The sequence below is a fragment of the Zonotrichia albicollis genome, chromosome 8 (assembly GCF_047830755.1).
Source record: "Zonotrichia albicollis isolate bZonAlb1 chromosome 8, bZonAlb1.hap1, whole genome shotgun sequence".
NCBI lineage: Eukaryota > Metazoa > Chordata > Aves > Passeriformes > Passerellidae > Zonotrichia > Zonotrichia albicollis.
Window position 1 is genome coordinate 6,161,341 of NC_133826.1, and position 21,285 is coordinate 6,182,625.

General features: G+C 41.3%; 1 protein-coding gene across 3 annotated transcripts in view; it reads left to right on the forward strand.

Annotated features, from left to right (window-relative positions):
- TUT4 (terminal uridylyl transferase 4) overlaps positions 1–21,285 on the forward strand; it is a 47,759-nt gene that overhangs the window by 3,395 nt on the left and 23,079 nt on the right. For 2 of the 3 annotated variants that reach the window (XM_074545792.1, XM_074545790.1), the window contains exons 2-8: positions 6,637–7,310; positions 8,942–9,105; positions 13,828–13,944; positions 16,440–16,617; positions 18,886–18,974; positions 19,815–19,866; positions 20,412–20,481. In XM_074545792.1, the coding sequence (XP_074401893.1) occupies positions 6,749–7,310; positions 8,942–9,105; positions 13,828–13,944; positions 16,440–16,617; positions 18,886–18,974; positions 19,815–19,866; positions 20,412–20,481 (1,232 nt within the window). In that variant the 5' untranslated portion in view covers positions 6,637–6,748. The remainder of the gene's footprint in view (positions 1–6,636; positions 7,311–8,941; positions 9,106–13,827; positions 13,945–16,439; positions 16,618–18,885; positions 18,975–19,814; positions 19,867–20,411; positions 20,482–21,285) is intronic. The other variant, XM_074545791.1, reaches the window with a different exon arrangement.

The window sequence follows — 21,285 nt, forward strand, 5'->3', positions numbered from 1 at the left end:
CTGGGTAGATTTTGGCAGTATTATCCTTACGAGGATAAATTCTATAGCCTGTAGTAAGAGGGAGTTCTGGAACACTATGTAGCACTTATGTTTGTTACTAAGAATATCGATGGGTTTAGTGCTGGTGGAGTCTGAAGCGCTTTAGTGGCCAGTAATCTCTGATAGTTTTAGTTTTAAGCGCTTTGGAAAAACATCAAGCATGAGTAGTAGGTTGTACTGAGTTATGTCTATTTCATCATGAATCAAACATAAACGTGTGATAATTTTTTAAAAACTTTTGACAAAGAACATGGGAGAGGTTTGAATGATTTGTAGGAGTTCTCAGATAGAAAAATGGGCTTAAGAGCCAGAAAAGACCCCCCCACCCCAGCACATTAGGGCTGTCCATAGACATCACCTGTGCTGCACTCTGAGCAGAGTGCAGAGGACAACCTTTCCTATTGTTCCTGACTGTGGCTGTAACCTTTGTTTGCAGAATTTCCTTTTATTTTTGTTGAGGAAGTTCAGCTGGGCTGGATTGGTAGTGAGGCGAGGGGGGCACTGAGGTTAATCACCCCACTTAGTGTTGGAAGGCTGGCTGGGAGATTTGAGCTTAAGGACAATCATAATGGGAGAGATAAAAGCAGGTCTTGGATAAAATACAAGTCTCCCTATCTCAAAGGAGGGAATGCTTTATAGAAACAGGGTGATAACACTTATGTTTGTAGTACTTTCTGTGTTTATATTTTATCTAGTACTCCCCAGGGAAACAAAACTTAAAAGCTTGTCATCTTTCCCTTTAGTTGCCTTTCTACACTGTAGTCCCTACTTTTGGGCATTTCAGTCAGTTGGGACCACATTTTAGAACATATTTGAAGTAATGGCAAAGGGTCATTGAGTTTTGGTCTGTTTTCTGGAAGAATTATGCCTCAGCAGAGGAGAGGTCTCTGCTGAGAGGGAAGCAGGAGGAAGTTCCATTTCCTTGTAGGGAGTAGCTACACATCAGACAGGGCTCCAGCACGTCTGCTCTGCTTGCCCAAGGGGCTGTGATAGAGAGTGACAGAGGAGCACAAAGTGCACGTCTAGGAAACCAGGTGGAGTCAGTTCTGCTGTTAATGAAATTATTAAAAAAAGCTTTGCAAAAGAACAACTCAGAAGGCAAGAGCTCACAGTTTAACTTGGCCTTCATCTTTGAAGAGGCCCTGTTATGTGAAATTCTGACTCCAAATGGATGTGTTTGAGGGAGTTGAATACAGTGGAACAACTTGAGAGGAAGAAGTGGTAGAAGAGGTAGAAATATCTTCTTGAAAGTTTTTTGGTGGTTTTCTTTTTCCCCCTGTTTGGAAGTAAGCCTTGGTCTGATTCTTTGCAATTCAAATGCAGAGTTTTTTAATGCTTGTCTGCAAAGTGGAGGAAACAAAAGAAACTGGCAAAAATGAAAGTGAAACATTCTCATGTCTTCATTTTGTGAGCCGAAAATGAATTCTAACCAAAGCTGATTTAAACATTTTTCATTTTGTTGCTGTAGGTAGGTATAGATTTTTATACTTTTCTGGAGTTTAAGGTCAGATGGTATCTTATCTGACCTCAAGCTGTTGTATTTCAGCCAGATAATTTTCCTAAAAAGAGCCAAGAGCTAGATTTCGGAGGAGTAATTGGCACTGTACGCTCAGAAAGCAGGGGAAACTGAGTCCCATGTAACACTGGAATATTGAATTATTGAAATATGCAGAACTGGTTTCAACAGGTTAATCATATCCCATTTTGCAGACACTGGTTTTGTTGCCAGCCTGACTGGGAGAAAATTCGGCTTTGATTCCAGGTCTTGCAATTTGGTATGAGCCTGAGCTTGTAAGAGGTGCCATCCAGGTTTCTACAAAGATGCCACCTCAGCACTGATTCACTTCACTCCAGTGCTTTGTTTCCAACCAATTTATTTTTTTTAGAGGCATTCCTTTCCCCATTTCCCTCTCTCCCTCTGTCATGTAGATGGCCAATATCTGACAGAGGATGGTCTTTTTGTGTCCATCCTGGGTTCAGGAGAGGTTTCTTTTTGTTTCTCATACTGAGTTTTATTAGTATTGGTTTGTTTTGCAGTTTATTGTGAGATGGTAATTTGGTTGCTATTGAATATGTTGCAGGAGTTAAAATTATTTTTTGTTAGCTAAATTATTTCCATATTAAAGAGCAAAAGGAAAGAAAAAGAGACTCCAAAGTTCAACAACATTATTATTGCACTTGCATTTCAGATTCTGCATTCATTGTGGAACTGCTGACTTTTATTTCATACAGAGTATTGTCTTATGAAATGTCATGACCTCTCTATTCATATTTCTTAGGAATAAAGACTGTATATGCTTTTTAACATTATCTACTTACATTTGATTACATTCTTGATATGCAACACTATCACAGTACTCAAATCATTAGCTCGGTTCTAGTTTTTACTAGCAGTTTCTTTAGTTACGTTTTCTCATTTGATTGAAGGTTATATATTCTCTTTGAATATATAATTGAGTGTTTAATTGAATGGATGAGATAAAATAATTTGAATAATTTTTGCAGATTTTTTAAAATTTGACTCTAACAACGTGACGAATAAAAACCCCCAAAATGCAGCCCCACTTCTCCTCCAATGCCGGAGTTTCACGGTGGCTTTAATCTGGAAGTGGTGCCAACAGGAGTTGTCCCCACCCTACGAGTTGTTTGTTATTGCCAGGCGTGCTCCTCCTCCTCCTCCTGCCTGGTGCCAGCTTTATGTTCGGCTGGATTGGTTTTCTGGTTTGGTGGCCGGCAGGGAGGGAAGGAGCGGCCCCGGGATGGGAAGGAGCAGCCCTGGGATGGGAAGGAGCAGCCCCGGGATGGGAAGGAGCAGCCCCGGGATGGGAGCAGCCCCAGGATGGGAAGGGGCAGCCCCAGGATGGGAGCAGCCCCAGGATGGGAAGGAGCAGCCCCAGGGATGGGAAGGAGCAGCCCCAGGGATGGGAAGGAGCAGCCCCAGGGATGGGAAGGAGCAGCCCCAGGGATGGGAGCAGCCCCAGGGATGGGAAGGAGCGGCCCCGGCATGGGAGCAGCCCCAGGATGGGAAAGAGCAGCCCCAGGGAAGGAAGGAGCAGCCCCGGGATGGGAGTAGGGATGGGATGGGAGCAGGGATGGGAAGGAGCAGCCCCAGGGAAGGAAGGAGCAGCCCCAGGGAGGGAAGGAGCAGCCCCAGGGAAGGAAGGAGCAGTCCCAGGGAAGGAAGGAGCAGCCCCAGGGAAGGAAGGAGCAGTCCCAGGGAAGGAAGGAGCAGCCCCAGGGAAGGAAGGAGCAGCCCCGGGATAGGAAGGAGCAGCCTCAGGGAAGGAAGGAGCAGCCCCAGGGAGGGAAGGAGCAGCCCCAGGGATGGGAAAGAGCAGCCCCGGGATGGGAGCAGCCCCAGGATGGGAAAGAGCAGCCCCAGGGAAGGAAGGAGCAGCCCCGGGATGGGAGTAGGGATGGGATGGGAGCAGGGATGGGAAGGAGCAGCCCCAGGGAAGGAAGGAGCAGCCCCGGGATGAGAAGGAGCAGCCCCGGGATGGGAAGGAGCAGCCCCAGGATAGGAAGGGGCAGCCCCGAGATGGGAGCAGCCCCAGGGAAGGAAGGAGCACCCCTGGGAAGGAAGGAGCAGCCCCGGGATGGGAAGGAGCAGCCCCGGGATGGGAAGGGGCAGCCCCGGGATGGGAGCAGCCCCAGGGAGGGAAGGAGCAGCCCCAGGGAAGGAAGGAGCAGTCCCAGGGAAGGAAGGAGCAGCCCCAGGGAAGGAAGGAGCAGTCCCAGGGAAGGAAGGAGCAGCCCCAGGGAAGGAAGGAGCAGCCCCGGGATAGGAAGGAGCAGCCTCAGGGAAGGAAGGAGCAGCCCCAGGGAGGGAAGGAGCAGCCCCAGGGATGGGAAAGAGCAGCCCCGGGATGGGAAGGAGCAGCCCCAGGGATGGGAAGGAGCAGCCCCAGGATGGGAAGGGGCAGCCCCAGGATGGGAAGGGGCAGCACCAGGGAAGGAGCAGCCCCGGGATGGGAAGGAGCAGCCCCAGGGATGGGAAAGAGCAGCCCCAGGGAAGGAAGGAGCAGCCCTGGGATGGGAAGGGGCAGCCCCGGGATGGGAAGGAGCAGCCCCAGGGAAGGAAGGAGCAGCCCCAGGGATGGGAGCAGCCCCAGGATGGGAAGGAGCAGCCCCGGGATGGGAAGGAGCAGCCCCAGGATGGGAAGGAGCAGCCCCGGGATGGGAAGGAGCAGCCCCGGGATGGGAAGGAGCAGCCCCGGGATGGGAAGGAGCAGCCCCAGGGAAGGAAGGAGCGGCCCCGGGATGGGAAGGAGCAGCCCCAGGGAAGGAAGGAGCAGCCCCGGGATGGGAGCAGGGATGGGAAGGAGCAGCCCCAGGATGGGAAAGAGCAGCCCCAGGGAAGGAAGGAGCAGCCCCAGGGATGGGAAGGAGCAGCCCCGGGATGGAAAGGTCAGCCCCAGGATGGGAGCAGGGATGGGAAGGAGCACCCCAGGGAAGGAAGGAGCAGCCCCGGGATGGGAGGGAGCAGCCCCAGGGAAGGAGCAGCCCCAGGGAAGGAGCAGCCCGGCGGTGGCCGTGAGGGAAGCGCGGTGCGACTCCAGCTGGAGCCGGGGCTGCCCCGCGCTGCTTCCCCCGAGCCTGGAGCTGCCCTCGCTGTGCCCCCGGCCGCAGCTCAACGGGGAATTGCTGGGTCTTTGGTTTGGAGAGTTTTTTTCCCCCTCCTCAGGTTGAACAAGTAAAGCATGATTAGTTTAGAATTTGAAAAAAATCATGTTGCCATTTCTCTTCTGGTTACATGAAATTAAAAACCAAACCCACCGTAGAGGTTAAAGGCAGGGAGGTGCACAGAGCTGTAACAGCGCCCCAGTCTCTAGAGCAGAGCTTTGTACCGGTGTCAGGGACTGCAGAAACTTGAATTTTGCTAACCTGGGGGGACCTGGGCTCTCCTTACCCCCCTGAGGCTTCAGCAGTGCTGGGACAGCTGGGCAGGAGTTCCTGCTGCGTTTTGGTTAGAATTGCTATGGGAAAGACTGGCTACAATCCAAAGGCAAATACTATTAGATCTTTGTGACTTTTGATCTCGAAGTAAGAACCAGGTGCAATCAGTATTTAATAGAAAATAGATGCAATATTAACTGAATGTGAGATAAAATACTTAGCCATTGGAAAGAATTTAGGAAAGGAGATTTTTTTTCTTCTTCAGTTTTTATATTTTACTAAAGAATGTGATGCTAACAGCATCTTCAGGAAAATTCTTGTGGGCTTTGTTTGTTTCTTTGATTTTTCACCTTTGAAAGATACGTATTTTCAGTTATATCAATAGAGACTTAAGAGAACTGTTTTTAGTGCATGCTTTGTGTCCTGAAGTATTTTCTGATTTGTGTCTCATTAAAATGAGATAGTAACTGTATTATATAGCCTGAAAAAAAAATTACTGTACTTCATACTAATAATATTCAGAAAGTTTTTTTTGGTTATTGTTGTTTTTTTTTTTTTCTTTAACCGATATTTTAATCTGATCCTTTATTCTGCTTCTTGTTTTTAAAGTACAAAAGTATGCTGTGATACTTTTAATAGCTGTAATTCATAGACTTTTCTATTATTTTTTTCTTCACTAAATGGTAAGGGATGGGTTCTTTAAAACCCAGAAATTTCCATGGGTCATGCATTTACCTAGCAAATATGCAGCTGGACAGGAAAGAGAGAATTTCTGCATGCCATATTTTGTTATAGTTGTACAAAAATAGTTTTCTTCTTTGTCTGATGCTTCATTCTCGGAGTTTTCAATTGCTGTCTAAATGTTATTACAAAGAAAAAAAATCCATTTTCTTGTTGCAGATCTTGCCTTCATTTTCTTTATTAGTAAAACTAATTCCTTACAAACAGACCCACTTGTGCTGAACCTCCTCCCACTGGAAGCACAACCTTTGAGTTGTCTCCAACATAAATCTCAGATATGATATATCACCTAAAGGCCTGAGGTTTAGATGAGGAAAGTTAATCTGTAGCTAAACAAAATATTTACTATTTGTGTTTTTGGTTTTTTTTAATCTTATTTAATTGCTGGCAGTTAATTTATATGAAAATAGGAGGTGCAGGTGATTGGTCAGGTTTGTTATTAATACTTTGAGCTATATCTCTAAATGCTTTTTTAAATCAGTTAATAAAATGGAGCTTGCTTGCTGGAAACTGAATTAGTTTCCTCTAGTGGCTAATTTGAGCTGTGCGTTTATTGAGTAGTACTTTTTAGATGTGTTAATTTTTTTCTTTTTTTTCCCAGTGTAGTTGCAGACATCTTGGTTCTTGTTTTTGTTCAGAAAGCCAGAAATAGGAAGGACAGAAAAAAAGCAAGCTGTTGGCAGGTTTATCATTGAGTGTTTTTTAGCATGTTCTGCCATTTTTTTGTCTCTTTGTAGCCCTCGTCTTTTAAATACAAATCAAAATAATCAAAATTTTCATGAGTTTTGTTTTAATACTGGAATGTATTGTGAAAATATACTTATGCCTGTGGGAGGAATATACTTCCTATAATAATTTATATTAACACCTTCCTTTAGAGAAGTTTATTTAATGTCCTGTCTGCATAGAGATTTATCTTTTTCCTTAGTTTTTAAAAATGTCTTCTCATTATTTCTTCAGTAGACAATCAGCTACGATCCTTGCCTGCACAGAGGATTTAAAATCAACGGCAAATTGCTGAAGAATTGCACTTCAAGTGGTCTCGAGACAGGAGAAGCAGGTCTTCACTATAATGGAAGAGGCCAAGAGCTCAAAGAATGGAAATCATGACCCAAGGAAGTCTGTCCGTCTTGTCTGTGAGGAAGGCAAAACAGTCAAAGTTACAATTAATCAAAATTATAAATATAATAGAAATGACAAATCTGTGAAGGATGTCGGGAGAAGTTCTCCAAGTGGGAATAGCAGCAGAAAAAGTAAACAAAATGATGTTTGTTCTGAAAAACAAGGAGAAAATAAATCATGCAAAGTAAATAGTTGTATTCCTGGAACTAAAGATTTGGGATCAAGTGTTCAGGATCGAAGTCATGGAAAAGGAAAAAAATTTTCTAATTTATCATCAGCAATGGAAAACCTGAAACAGCCAAAATCCCAACCAGTGGGGGAAAACGCTCCAGGCTCCCATGTTTCAGGGAATGGGGTCAGTATGGAAAGCTTAACAGCTCCTCAGAAAGGGAAACTGGTGCTGGAAAATCCAGTGGGAGTTCATACTTTGAAGACTGGTGTTGATCAGGCTGGTGATCCTGGTAAGACTGCTGCAGATCAAAGGAAAATGGAGCATAAGCCTGATGACTTCAGTGAGTATTAGTTAACACTGCCTTATTCCATTTTCTTCTGGTGCAATGCTGACAGTCTGAAATGGGCTTTGAAATGTTTCTGTTGGTGTTATTTTTTCACATGTACGAAGTTGCTGGTTGCATTTAGAAAGAACATGATGTTCATATGAGCATATTGCTTAGGGAACAAGAGATTATGATAATAGCTGTCCTTTTTTCTTATGCCTAAGACCTAAACATCTTTGTAAGCTACTTAGTGTGCGTGGGTTTTAGGCAATTTTGTGAATATAGTGTCTTAGGAAGGGGGAACCCTTCGTGATATCATTGCCACTCAGGGAAATGCCAGTTATTACTTCTTTTCAGAAAGATCAGGGGAAAAATGGGCAAGGAAAGTTCCTATTATACATAGAGGGGAAATATTTACTTCTTTTCTGTGACTCTTGTGCTCTTTTTGTTACTAAAAATGTTTTGAGTAGGCTTTGGCAGGTGGCTTTTTGATTTAGGGAGCTCTGGAATGCCTATCATCCATCAGTGGTTACCCTTGTGAGTGTGCACTTCTTACAGATGTTTTTCAATGTCAAAATTAAATATATTGATCAAGCTTTGTCTCACCAGGCTAATTCCATAGCTCAGAATTTGCCACACTTCTTTAGAATGCTTTTTTCTTTAATGAAAATACTGTTTAAAGATGCCAGCCAGTGTAGACCTTCTGTTTGATGTATTTCCCACAGCTGCAGCAGTTGCTTGTATGGAAATACAAGGGAAATAACAAAGTGTGTGGTTTTTTAGCTGTCTTAATAGTGTTTAACAGGAAAAACAAGTTCAAGTGGCAGCATCCTGTGATCAGTCAGCTCTTTGTAGACCCCCATTATGTACTGTGGGGACCATCTGTCACTGAGAAACCAGGACTTGAAAACTTACTCAGCTTTGATTCCTTGCTAGTCTGGGGGCACCGATCTCATTTGAAAGGGAAGAAAAAGGAGAAGAAAAGACAAAGCACAAATCACCCTCAGTAGTTTTGCTTATGTAAAAGCGACTGGGCTGATTTGCAGGGGATGTTTGCAGAGATGAGTGGCCTGTGAGCAATGCACAGGCATGTGGAGGAACTGGCCCTGTGGCACTGGGCTGAGTTTTTGGGAGCAGCAGCGTTGCAGAGCTCAGCGGGTGAGAGGTGGCACAGAGCGCTCAGGGCTGGCATTGCCTGCTGCCTGCCTCTGTAGGGTCATTTGGGTGAACCTAAATCTCTGATTTACCTCCCTACAAAATATTATGGACAGTAATTTTATGCCTAATATTTGTTTCTTTTACAGTAGGGCATGGGGATCTTGTTTACTCTGTTCTGGATGGCAAAACCCTTTCTTGCTTTGAACAATGGAGGAGACTGTGAATTTGACAGAAACACAGAATTAATCCACCTTTTTATTTTGTGTTTTTGACAGCACTCTTAGTAGCAGATTAGTCTCTGAAGTCCTTTTAAAATACTGCTTAACTTACTGGAACAGTTTTAATGTTTAAGGTGATCTTGGGCAGTGTTTGGATAAAAAACTGAATGTAGCTCTAATTTGTGTCTGGTTCCTAGCTGCTCTGTACTCTAATTTTCACTTTTCCTCTCCTTGAATGACTCTTAAGAAAGTAACTGTTTCTTGCTTTAGGTAAAATAAAGAATTCTGAATCAACAAAAGAACATGCATTGGAAGCGGATTATTTAGAAAACACTGGTGTTATTGATGAATCTAATCTGACAGTTGAACAGCAACTAGGATTGAAACAAGCTGAAGAACGTCTGGAAAGAGATTATATCTCCCGACTTGAAAAAGTAGGTTGGGTTATTTATCAGATAAAAAAGAAAATGTGTGTCCTCTTTCATTATCATCACCATATTTCTGGTTGGGTGGTGTTGCTACTACAGCCTGCTGCCTCTGTTTCTTTCTTCTTAATAATGAGTCACTTTCTGATCTAAGCTAGTGTCTCCAGTAGTTGGCTAGTTGTTCATCCTGGCAGATTATATGGGTTAGAAACTTTGTGTTCCTTTGTGGCACATGTAGCCTTTGCAGAACAATTTTAATTGTTTAGATCTGAACGTTTACAATTCCAGTATTTAAATAAGATTTTATCTTATAAGATTTAAGTCTGGTTCTCTCTGGAAACTGAGAATGCAGGACTAAAAAGAACCTTGAGCTTTCTTTAGTGTCTCTCACCAGTCTCAGTTGCTATATTGGAGATGACTGCTTAAAAATGTTCACTTTATTGTTCTTAGTATTATCTCTAGTGACACAAATGTTGAAGCCAGTGTAGGTAACCCAGAAGATTTTGTTAATATATTCTGGAAGCATTTTAATCCCTCATATGTTGTCCTAGGAAAATAACCAAAAGCTTATTTCTTCTCTTTCATAACATTGTGCACATAGGAAAATCATTCCCATTCCTGCAGTCAAACCTTCTTTAGGCTCTCTTTGTTCATTGGTCCTGAGGGTTTTTAGTTCCTGGTTCATTCTTGTTGCTTTTCTCTTGACACCCATTGTGTAAGCGTTGTTCAGAATTGGACATGCAATTCCAGCTGAAGTCTTACATACAAAGAGGAAAGCTGACTTCATCTCTCTGAAATATGGCATTTTCATTGAGGATCTCTGCTTTTTCAGCAGCAGTAGGATATTGGCTTAAAGTTGGACCAGCAGTGATTCCCATGGCCTTTCCTTAAGAATTGGTCCATCAGGTGTTCCCAGCCCTGTGTGTTTTGCAGTTGATAATACCTAAGGAATGATACTTTGCTGTGATATTATTTAGGTGGAGGTTATTTATTCAATTTCTTTAACTTTTTTGATATCTGAATTTTTGTCATTTTACATTTTTTGTATCCTCTTCCAAGTCAATATTTTTACATTTATAGTCAGCACACTTTCTGTTGCATTTCCTACCTCTTCAACACAAGTGTGGATATTTCTGCCCCCACAGGGACCCCTGCTGAAGAATACTTGGCACATTCTTCTAGGTGGGAGTGCTCTGAGGACAGTTCTCTCAGCAGTTTTGCTCCCACCTTACTGTTCTTTATTTAGGTAGTGTTTATGGTCTGCTTTTGAGACTGATACTATGACAAGTGACAAAGACTGTAAAATTCAAATACAACCTCTGCTGCTGCTTCTTCAAGAGCTGTGACTGATCTTTAAAAAAGCACCCCTAAGATTGGGTTAGTGAATTGTTTGCAGCAGATCAGGTTGTCACCTCTGACCTGTTTTTTCCCTCTGTGCTTATTAAAAATTGATTACAGTATTTTTCTGAATGCTAATTCTGACTGGTGTCTAATTCCTTGGTTCATCTTATTTAGCCCTTTAAAGATATTCTTAAGTTTCTCTTTCCTGATGATCTGGAACCTTCCTATTATCTGTGAGTTCTTTAAAATACAGCTGGCTCTTTTATGGATTACCTCCTTGAGTATCCAAGACAAATTTCATGAGACCTGGCTTATTAGGATGCATCTGCCTTACACAAGTAGTGGTCTGTAACTTTTCTGTCTTGTTATTTTGAGTTTTTGCCCTTTTCATTGGATTAAAGCATAATTAGATGATTTGAAAAGTCTTCACAATAAAGGCAAAATAGAAGTTATTACATGATTCAGCCTTCCTGGCAACATCTATTAGCATAATACTGCAGACCAATATTGTAAAGAAACACAAAATTTTTCAGCAATACTTTTACTGCTGATACTTTATTATAAAAGAATGGTAAAATATTTTTTATCTACCTCAGTCCTCAGGCATCAAATACTTGAATCTTCCCATGTTGCCAGATGTAACTGTCTGTAGGTTGTTATCCAAATGGATGTTTAATTTCATTTTACTAGGTACCTGTCTTAGAGAAAATAGGGTTAAAAACTTGGTAATTAAAGCAATATTTTAAATTTCAATTTACTCTGTAGTTGGAAAGTATCAGACTGGTTTTTTTTCCAAAAGCAAAAGGTCAAACTCAGTAAGTGGTAAATGGAAAAACTTGCCCAAATTTAACAGTGGTTTAGGTCTTCATGTGGTAAGTCAGATTTGTTTAACTGATCTGTGATCCACCTCAGTGTCTTAAAATGGTGTTCATTCATTGTTGTGCCACTGTTTAAACATCTGGTGTTTTCAGTATGCTTTTTGGGTTTAGTAAATATAGATGTATTAGAATTAGGACGAAAATGTGAAAGTTTTTTTTCTCACCCAGCTATTGGAAAAGTTTAACAGATCTGGAGAAAATGTAAATTGGTTTTTTTTAACCCTTTTGTCTCTGCAGTGAGCTTTTCAAAAGGTTTCCCATGTCTGTAGCTGTGATCTTTTAGAGCAAGAAGATAAAATTGCAGGATGAGAGAGATAAAGTGGAGTATTTGGGAACATCCCCTTCTCTTGCAGAGTCCTTTCTGCCTTTGAGTACAGCAGGTCTTAATGGTTTCCTGGCTGAATAAACTCCATGGTATCCCCTCATGGACCCTGGGAAAGCAGCTTCCCTCCTTCCCCATCAGCTCTGGCTGTTTGGGTGCTTCTTGCACACTTGGGCATCTCCCAGGGGGCCGCTCGCCATTTGTTACTCCATCTCTGCCAGGCTCTGGGTACAAAAAGGTGTTTGTTCTGCAGGTGTCCCCAACTCTGAGCACTGCAGAGCATCCATCCCAACTCTGAACATTCCAGAGCATCCATCCCAGCTCTGAGCACTGCAGAGCATCCATCCCAGCTCTGAGCTCTCCAGAGCATCCATCCCAGCTCTGAGCACTGCAGAGCATCCATCCCAGCTCTGAGCATTCCAGAGCATCCATCCCAATTCTGAGCATTCCAGAGCATCCATCCCAATTCTGAGCATTGCAGAGCATCCATCCCAGCATTGCAGAGCATCCATCCCAGCTCTGAGCACTGCAGAGCATCCATCCCAATTCTGAGCATCCCAGAGCATCCATCCCAGCTCTGAGCATTCCAGAGCATCCATCCCAGCTCTGAGCACTGCAGAGCATCCATCCCAACTCTGAACATTCCAGAGCATCCATCCCAACTCTGAACATTCCAGAGCATCCATCCCAACTCTGAGCATTCCAGAGCATCCACCCCAGCTCTGAGCATTCCAGAGCATCCACCCCAGCTCTGAGCATTCCAGAGCATCCATCCCAGCTCTGAGCACTGCAGAGCATCCATCCCAGCTCTGAGCACTGCAGAGCATCCATCCCAGCTCTGAGCATTCCAGAGCATCCATCCCAGCTCTGAGCACTCCAGAGCATCCATCCCAACTCTGAGCACTCCAGAGCATCCATCCCAGCTCTGAGCACTGCAGAGCATCCATCCCAGCTCTGAGCACTGCAGAGCATCCACCCCAGCTCTGAGCTCTCCAGAGCATCCATCCCAACTCTGAGCATTCCAGAGCATCCATCCCAGCTCTGAGCATTGCAGAGCATCCACCCCAGCTCTGAGCACTCCAGAGCATCCATCCCAGCTCTGAGCATTCCAGAGCATCCATCCCAGCTCTGAGCACTGCAGAGCATCCATCCCAACTCTGAGCATTCCAGAGCATCCATCCCAACTCTGAGCATTCCAGAGCATCCATCCCAGCTCTGAGCATTCCAGAGCATCCATCCCAGCTCTGAGCATTCCAGAGCATCCATCCCAGCTCTGAGCATTGCAGAGCATCCATCCCAACTCTGAGCATTCCAGAGCATCCATCCCAACTCTGAGCACCGCAGAGCATCCATCCCAGCTCTGAGCATTCCAGAGCATCCATCCCAGCTCTGAGCACTGCAGAGCATCCTCCCAGCTCTGAGCATTCCAGAGCATCCACCCAGCTCTGAGCACTGCAGAGCATCCTCCCAGCTCTGAGCATTCCAGAGCATCCATCCCAGCTCTGAGCATTCCAGAGCATCCATCCCAGCTCTGAGCATTCCAGAGCATCCATCCCAACTCTGAGCATTCCAGAGCATCCATCCCAGCTCTGAGCACTGCAGAGCATCCATCCCAGCTCTGAGCTCTCCAGAGCATCCATCAGAGTTGGAATAGCATCAGGCCTTGCTGGAGGAGCCCACCTTGGCTGAGCACAGTGACTGGGACGTGGCTGGGTTCCCCAGGCTGCCTGGCCTCACCCTTTCTAACCGGGCAGAGCCAGCACCGTGTGACAGCAGCACAGCAGGACACAGCTGAGCTGCTGCCATTTCCTCATCAGGGAAAGGCAGGGAGAGGCTGAGCTTTAGCCAGTAATTAAAAGCTTCACCTGACAGGGAAATGGCTTCCTGGTCTTTAGGTCAGCCTTAAGAAGCATAAACTCCTCAGTCTTAATCTTACCTCACTTAATTTACTGAGAAATGTAATTCTCAAGTCATCTCACTTCCTTCCCTCACTCTCCCCTCTTGTCATACAGGTAAAAATCCATTTCTGTTTGTTTTTTGAAGATTGTTTAATGTTTGCAAAGCACCTTTACATTAAAAGTGTTACATAATAGTTAAATACAATTTATTATTATTATTATTCAAAGAATTGAGTTTTTCAGACACTAGTGGTAGAAATATTTGTTTTGATCTATGGCAATTTTTCCTCAGCGCTCCCCAGAATACACCAACTGTCAGTATCTATGCAAGCTCTGCTTAGTCCACATTGAAAATATCCAGGGAGCCCACAAGCATATTAAGGAAAAACGTCATAAGAAAAATATAATGGTAAGTTAACAAAATTATGGCTACTTTTTTCTTTCTTATACTCTTCTGTTGTTTTTTTTTAAATTTTGTTTTTAAAATCAACATTTTTTTGTTGTGTGGTTTGTTTTCTTTGATCATGTTCATTTAGGTGAAAGTTTGTATGCTGAGCAGAGATCTACAAATTTCTGTTTTCTGTTTAAGAGGAAGGGCTTGATGATTTGTCCAGGCAGAGAGGAAAGGACAGTTTTGGTCATTGCTTCTGAATTAGTGGCTCTGAGCAGTGAGCAGTTCGTCATGCTTTTAGTGAGAGAATGCAAGGTAACTTAGTTGAGAAATATATATTACACAAAAATATATTCAGTTTTTCTGTTCTCTGAAAATAATGCCATTGGTAGTAGGGATTGGAGGTGGGGCTGGGAATGTTGGTTTTATGTTGTTTTTATACTTTGGCTGACTTGTGAAGTTTAGAAGAGTTACAGGAGGGAAGGATTCAGTTAATTCATAATCACCCTGGGTTTATTAATGTACTTAATATGAAAAATAGTTCTAAGGCTTACAAAGAGATCACCAGTTTCCTTGTCAGATACCATAGTGCTATAGTTTGCTCTAAAGAACTGTTACATGTAAGAAATCCAATAAAAGGTGCACAGATTTTCTTGCCAGCCCATTTTTGTAAATGCTGATGAAGAGCTACAGATTACCCAGGATGTTGGATTTTGTCATTTAGATGGTTAAAATGACTCTTTCTATAACCATTCTCCAAAATTCAGTCAAATTACTTTCACATGTTTCCATGGATTTCTTGCCATACTTCTGTTTTTCATTAATGCTCTAATTCTAAAACGTGTGCAAGTCATCACCTGGAAGACTCCAAATGCCATAAATCCATTAAATCTCAGAAAGTAACATTTTTACATTATGGTCAGTGATTATTTGTAAAGGTTCTCTCACTGTCTCCTAAATTGCATCATGCTTAAAAAAATGAGCCAGTCCTATGATTGATCTATAAATGCTTCCTTACCATGCTTTCCATCTGGGCATGAAGATGAGAATTGAGCAATGAGGTTTCTTTAGCACTGAATGGAATTCTGGAGGATAGGGAGCAGTTTCACTTTTTAACACTTAGCCCAGACAGCTTTCTGTGCAGCATCATGGTGATACCTTTGTAACTGCCTTAAATGTTACTGCATAAAATGCTCCTGTTTATAGCTCTGTGAGATACATGACAATCAAATAAGCTCAGCAGCAACTGTGGTTTCCTAACTCAAGAAAAATCCTAATGTGGTGACATAAAAAAAACCCCATACTACTTTAAAAATGCTCATATTCTTTCTTACACTTAATTTGTGCAGATAAGAACAGAAGAGTTGAGAGATGCAGCCTAGAACTAAAGAAACTTTTTCATACCGTACTGGGTTTTCTTAGAGCATATTTATTTTATTGTTATTATTTATTTCAGTCATATCTTTCATGCAGTTAATGAATTCATGGAACAAGAGGTTGTTGTGCTTTGTCCCAAATGACTTGATGCATCAGACATGTTCCTGCTGTTGGATGGGTGCACTAAATCCAGTATTTTCTGGAACCAGCTGTTTAAGCAGTAATGGGACTCAACTTATAAAATTTCCTTGGAGCTAGGAATACTTTTTCTGCCATTGATAACTTTCCTTCAAGTACAATCCACTCTGAAAAAATCCATATGACTTTTCCAACTCAGTTACTTTTATGATGTACAATTACAGCTTTTTATTTTCTTGGTTGAATTCTGCTTCAGAACTGTCAGAAAATGTGGTTCAGGAATGGAATACAGAAGATTCCCTCTCCAGTTACCAGCTGTGAAATGACATTTTCTGTTTGAAACACTGAGCATCTGCTCTCATTCCTGCAACCACACCATTGTATTGCCAGTTAGGCCAGGCTGAGTTCCTGCCTTTGGAAATGTGGTCTTTAGGTCAGCCTTAAGAAGCATAAACTCCTCAGTCTTAATCTTACCTCACTTAATTTACTGAGAAATGGAATTCTCAAGTCATCTCACTTCCTTCCCTCACTCTCCCCTCTTGTCATTCGGGTAAAAATCCATTTCTGTTTGTTTTTTGAAGATTGCTTAATGTTTGCGAAGCACCTTTACATTAGAAGTGTTCCATAATAGTTAAATACAGTTTATTATTATTATTACTCAAAGAATTTCAAATTGAATATTCAAATTTCAAATATTCAAAAAATTCAAATGTGTTGGTGAGGACACAAACAGCAACCAGCATGTTCCAATATAGCAGTAAGAGATAGCCTTTCCTCTAAAATTGCAGTTTTTAATGACATCACCCCTCAATTCTTCAGGAGAAGCAAGAGGAGAACGAGCTGCGGGCATTATTGAATATTCAAATTTCAAACATTCAAAAAATTCAAATGTGTTGGTGAGGACACAAACAGCAACCAGCATGTTCCAATATAGCAGTAAGAGACAGCCTTTCCTCTAAAATTGCAGTTTTTAATGACATCACCCCTCAATTCTTCAGGAGAAGCAAGAGGAGAACGAGCTGCGGGCGCTGCCGCCGCCCTCGCCGGCACAGCTGGCGGCTCTGAGCTTCACTCTCATCCAGGCAGCCAATGAACAGGGCATCTCAGATGAGGACTTCAGAGTTCGACAGGAGATTGTAAATGAGATGGAGAAAATTATTCAGCAGCCCTTACCAGGTATTCATAGCATGCTCCATTTGCTTTAGGTGACAATTTTTGTTATTTTTAAATATATAATTTTGATACCTTCATTAATGGTGAATTGAGAGCATTTGGGGTTAAATTATCTTGATAGTGTACAATATTAATATATACAGACTTTAATACATTCTGGCAGTGGATTTTTAAAGAATTAACAAATATACAATTATTATATATACGAGAATTATATATATGAGAATTATATATACGAGAATTATATGTACGAGAATTATATGTACGAGAATTATATATACGAGAATTATATATACAAGAATTATATATACAAGAATTAACAAATACACAACAAAAAGAGGAAAATATGGTTGTATTTATTTGTCCTTCTTTCAGATGTGTTTATTGATCCTTTTCAAGTGATGGGATAAGATAACAAGAACGTTAACATTTGATATTTGCTTCTTTGCATTGATTTTCCCATCAGCTCCTATAGTTAATACACTGGGAGTTTGTAATCAGATTTTTTCAGTGGTTTGGTGTTCAGTGCATCTGAACAGAAGAATATACTCATCTCATTGCCTAAAAAATGTTTGAAATTTTTAATTTCATCTATGTTGGAGTCAGGTCTTGTTCTATACAGTCCATTTGTTTTAGAAATACCTTTTTTTTCCCCTTTGCTCTATAAAAATACAGCTGTAGGAAAGATTTTGGTATGTGCAGGATGATCAGCTTTAGTTTTAGATGCTCTATGAAGTATCTGCTTAAACATAAGGTGCTGAATAGAATAAGTGTTTGTAGGGTAGAGATTTGCTGATCTGCTCTCTAGTAAGTGACTCCCAGTGCAAACTTCTGCTCTGGCACTTTAGGGAGTTTTCCACTCATAGTGGGAAGCATAAGACAAAGCTTTTTCACATAACATTTTTTACATAAATGCTCAGGGAAACTATTGTTACTTTGTCTGGCTGACTTGTTTGGACTGATGAGCTTCTGTGGAGGTGGAGGAGTAGTGGAAGGGGAGTCTGTAATAGTAAATGACAGTTTGTTATTCTCCTTTTGAAAGCCAGCTATGTTCTAGTGAATGTGTTTTCCTAAGTTGTAGATTCAGAAAAATTTAATTCATGCACTGTGTAGAAAACATCTGATCTTCTGGCATGATTTTCTCTTAAGCTCACATTAGAACTATGCAAAAATTCTTAAAATATGATAAGCCATTGGGAAGGAATTGTAAATTATTATTGTTATTAACCATACAGACTTTCATTCTGAGAGGGCTGCTAAGCAATGAAAATAGGCTTGAAGCTATGTATGTGTAGGACCTTTTTCTCTTTTAAGAGCAGTTTTGTTGATATTTCTGACTTCATGAGTTTGGTCAGAACACACATAAAGGAAGATACACAAGAAGAACCCTCTTTGCTGTGAGGGTGGTTGGACACTGCACAGGTTGCCTGGAGAGGTTGTGGTTTCTCCATCCATGCACATCTTCAGAACCCAACTGGACACAGTCTGAGCAGCCTGCTCTAAGGGACCCTGCTTGAGCAGCCTGTTGGATTTGGGAAGCATTGAGAACACTCTCATTTTTCAGCTGATTTAAGTATGGGAAACCCTAGTTTCTGTTACAGGAAAGTTTTCATGAACAAAAATTTCATTGTAAATTGGGATATTGTTTATGGAATGGCATGGCATTTCTCATATTACTGATGAGTAGGTTCTTCCTAGTTAGTTTAGGTGTATTCTCCATCTTTGCAGGTAACTGCATTAATTAAAACAGTGAATGGACACTGTACTCTGTGCCTTGGATTATATTGAAATTATGTTTATATACATATTTTGTAAGGAACTGTGTGTTGGAACTTGCTGATGGAATCAACAGATTGGTGCTACATACAGAAATCTGTGAGGCATCAAAGAATTTTGTAATTGGCTAAGAGCTGCAGTGAAATCAAGCTGTAGTTAACAGAAGCTGTTATATAAAATCCTACACTGAGATGGTGACAGTTATTGTTACTTCATATTTTAATTTATATTAAAAACCAAACAGAACTACTGCAAAAAATCTTTAAAACAGCTTGGAAAATGTTGGACATTTGGTGGTTACAGTATTTGAATTATTTGTTTTCCTGTGATGCTGTGTTATGGAAATGCCTGCCCTTCACAAGGGTGAGAAGGGGGTTCAGTGTTCATTAATCTGGGAGTGCCAGTGAGGTGCAATATCTAAAGCAAGGTATGCATCATCCACTAAAGAAAAATTTATTTACTAACTGTTAAATAATTCTGTTTCTCTCTCTCCAGACTGTTCCCTGAGGATGTATGGCTCCTGCTTAACTAGATTTGCTTTTAAGACCAGTGATGTTAACATTGATATCAAATTCCCCCCTAAGGTGTGTAGATATTATCTTGTATTCACTAAGACTGGTTTTTAAATCATTTATTTCTATTCCATTGCCTTCATCTTCTTTTGGGTCACATTGTGTTAGAAGAGCACAAAGTATCTAATCTTTGATTTGATGTCATCTGTGCTGTTGAGGAAGCTTCCATTGCTCTTTAGATAACTTTAATTCTTGGGTGATTTTTTTGTTTTGTTTGGACAACCTTAAGCTAGGCTTTTTCTACTTTTTTTTTTGAGTAAGCACTGAAGCAGTATGAAAATAGTTGGCTTGGCTAAGTGTGCTTCCATGAGCTCAACATTCAGACTGTAAACTCTTGTAGGTTTTGATTCCTCCCACACTTTTAAAATTTGAGATGAAAGTGGCATTCTTCAGGTAATGAAATTGTTGGTTCATGTTTAGTGATATTAGCAGCACATTCTTGATAGCCACTCAACTGCTGCACTTGTGTTTCAAAATGATAAAGTGTTTCAAACTGATAACCTTTCAGAACTCCTGGGAAAGTCCTGACAGTAAATTCTCTTGCTGCCCATTTCTAGCAGTATTCATTGATAATGAAATTGCTGAATATATGGCAAGTGCTTTTATTTATCCTGTTAATGCAGAACTAGAACAAAGTGTTCACTAGAGCTTTAGGCTGAAGGAAAGTTGGCTGTCTACACCTGTTTTCATGGTGTAGACAGGCACAATTAACTTTTCATTAACACTGACAAATTATTTCACGTTTTTGAGGAACACAGAGTTACTAGTTGTGCAACTCAAGTAATTTGAAATAAAATGTAAGATGAAATATTAGTCTCAATAATGCAGCCTGCTCTGATTTTGTCATTGTAGATGAGTCAACCAGATGTTCTGATCCAGGTGCTTGAGATCTTGAAGAACAGTGGTGAGTTTTAGTTGCATCTCATTTCTATTTAACATTCCATCTGCTGCTTAGTTCTTTTTATGCTTAAATTTTCTGTAAACTTAGAAAAATTGATGGGTTTTCAGCCAAAGTATCTGGGCTGTATTTATGAATGTGATTTTTATGAGCACCAGTGCTTGTGTGAATGAGAGATGAGAAGCTGCAGCAAGAGAATGCTCCAGTTCAAGTTGGGGCAGTAGTGCCAGATGCCAGAGCAAAAAGTTTTAACTTTTTGTATGATGAATTTTAGGCAGTAAACTCAAAAGCTGCTCTCCACTTGCATGTGTACATGAGTGAGAGCTGTTCCAAGACTTCTAAAACTTGCAGGCTCATGGTTCTGTCAGGAGCACAGCCTGACTGCCTCATACTGGTGGTGAGCATCAAAAGTAACCAGAAAATATTGGTGCTGCTTAGCTAGGCAGCACTTAATTTGAGTTGTTACATAAATGTAATCATTTTAAAGACAGAATTGGGGAAACTGTAAGAAACTTTGAAACAAAGTGTGTTTTTTCTCCTTCATTGCTTAGCTGTCTACTCAGATGTGGAGTCGGATTTCCATGCCAAAGTTCCTGTTGTCTTTTGCAAAGATGTTAAAAGGTATTTGTGACTGAAAAAGGTTTTTAATGAGCTACTATGCTTGTTCATACTAGGTGCTTGCCTGCACTCCTGACAAGAAGTATTACTGTAACATTCAGCTAACATTTGTATTAAAAGAGAATTGCTCATACACAGAAATGTAACCTAGAAAGAAAGTTACTTTTGTTTTTGTGCTACACAGAACTCACTGGCTGTAGGAATCTGACATTACCTTTTAGTTAACTGGGGGAAAAGTGGAGTGGTTTTCAGTTATTTAAAATTGTTGCCAGCAGTTTTAAGCCAAGGCTTTAAAAGCATTTTATAAGATGCACGTTGCCAGAAAGGACACATCATCTGACAGTTTCAGTAAATTCCTAAGATGTAGCAACCTCCAAAATGAAACATGATTTCCTGACTGGCCAGAGGTATGGACTGAAACTCTGGGGAAGTAAATGCAACAAGAGTGGGCTTGTCTTTTCCTGGATTTGTAACAGAATAGAAATAATTGTTCTAGAAGCTAAAGGCAAGGTTTTAGAGAAGCTGTTTTGTGGGTTTACCTTAATGTAACTCTTAATGTGCAGCAGATCTGGAGTATTAATTAATTTATTAGTTTGTTTAAGTGTTTGGAATGTAGACAGTATATTTGGTAATTGAATCATGCAAGATAACGTAATCAAGTAATGGCAGAACTTAAGAGCAAATTCTTAATACCGTTTTGTATTCTTCACTGTAGTGATATTCTGTAAGTTCTAGATGCAGTCAGTAAGCTAATAGTAGAGAAAATGCAATTACATTCTGTAGCTTTTTGTTAAAAAATCCAGGTTC